The sequence below is a fragment of the Octopus bimaculoides genome, chromosome 30 (genome assembly GCF_001194135.2).
Source record: "Octopus bimaculoides isolate UCB-OBI-ISO-001 chromosome 30, ASM119413v2, whole genome shotgun sequence".
Classification (NCBI taxonomy): Eukaryota; Metazoa; Mollusca; class Cephalopoda; order Octopoda; family Octopodidae; genus Octopus; species Octopus bimaculoides.
In genome coordinates this window covers 4,875,455-4,876,545 of record NC_069010.1, presented here as the reverse complement: position 1 = coordinate 4,876,545, position 1,091 = coordinate 4,875,455, and the positions used below count along the sequence as shown (strand labels likewise).

The following is a 1,091-nucleotide window of genomic DNA, read 5'->3' as shown; positions in this document are numbered from 1 at the left end:
TATATATATATATATATGTATGTGTTTGTCACCCCAACTTCCCTTGACAACCGATGCTGGCAAAAGAGAGACCGATAGAATAAGTACTAGGCTTACAAAGAATAAGTCCTGCGGTTGATTTGTTTGACTAAAGGCGGTGCTCCAGCATGGCTGCAGTCAAATGACTGAAACAAGTAAAAGAGTAAAAAGATTAATGTTAAAATCTGTGTTGAAGGTTGCCAGCAAGTTCTTATCTCTCTCTCTTTTACTTTCTCTTATCATTTCAGATTGCTAAAGATGCTAAAGAATGTGTACAGGAATGTGTTTCAGAATTTATAAGTTTTATCACAAGCGAGTATCCTTTTTTTGAAAGAAAAACAGAAACAAAAAAAATGACGCAGCTCACAGATATGTGTTTTCTGGGCCAAACGGACCCATATCCATAGCCACGTACATTCACACACACACACATGCATGCGCACATGTGGGTGTATTCATTTATGTATACATAATTCATCGTGTGCATAGAGAACAGAGAAAAAAAATCATCTATGCAGGCACATGGCTGTGTGGTAGGAAGGTTGCATCCCAACCACATGGTTCCCAGGTGTCACACAGTCCCACTGTGTGACACCTTGCGCAAAGTGTCTTCTACAATAAACCCCCAGGCCAACCAAAGCTTTGTTAGTGGATTTCGTAGATGGAAACCCCTAATATATCTGTGTGTGTGTGTGTATCTGTCCGACTCCCCACCCCACCACCGTTTGACAACCAGTGTTGGGGTGTTTACATCCCCGTAACATAGCGGTTCAGCAAAAGAGACCAATAGAATAAGTACTAGGCTTACAAAAAATGTGTGTGTCACTCTCACTTTTTTTTCCTTCACGGAGATTATCTGTGTTGCTCCTGATTAATATCTAAATATAGACCTGTCACCCACACATACTCTCTGTATTATTTAATTTCTCATTCTGAAGATTTTCTAAGAGAAAATTCTTTTCGTGTCTACTTAACATGTAAAACTTAGTAATTCCTATTAGTAAATGAAACACATGTAATGGTGACTAAATAATATAAAAAAATTTCTACTTTCCTGTTTCATTATACACACA

At 38.1% G+C, this 1,091-nt stretch overlaps 1 protein-coding gene across 1 annotated transcript in view; it reads left to right on the top strand.

Moving 5' to 3' along the window:
• Positions 1-974, top strand: part of LOC106871515 (nuclear transcription factor Y subunit beta) — a 10,325-nt gene extending 9,351 nt beyond the window's left edge. Inside the window, exon 5 of the mRNA XM_014918014.2 lies at positions 267-974. Within this exon, the coding sequence (XP_014773500.1) occupies positions 267-425 (159 nt within the window). The 3' untranslated portion in view covers positions 426-974. The remainder of the gene's footprint in view (positions 1-266) is intronic.
• Positions 975-1,091: the final 117 nt, after the last annotated feature.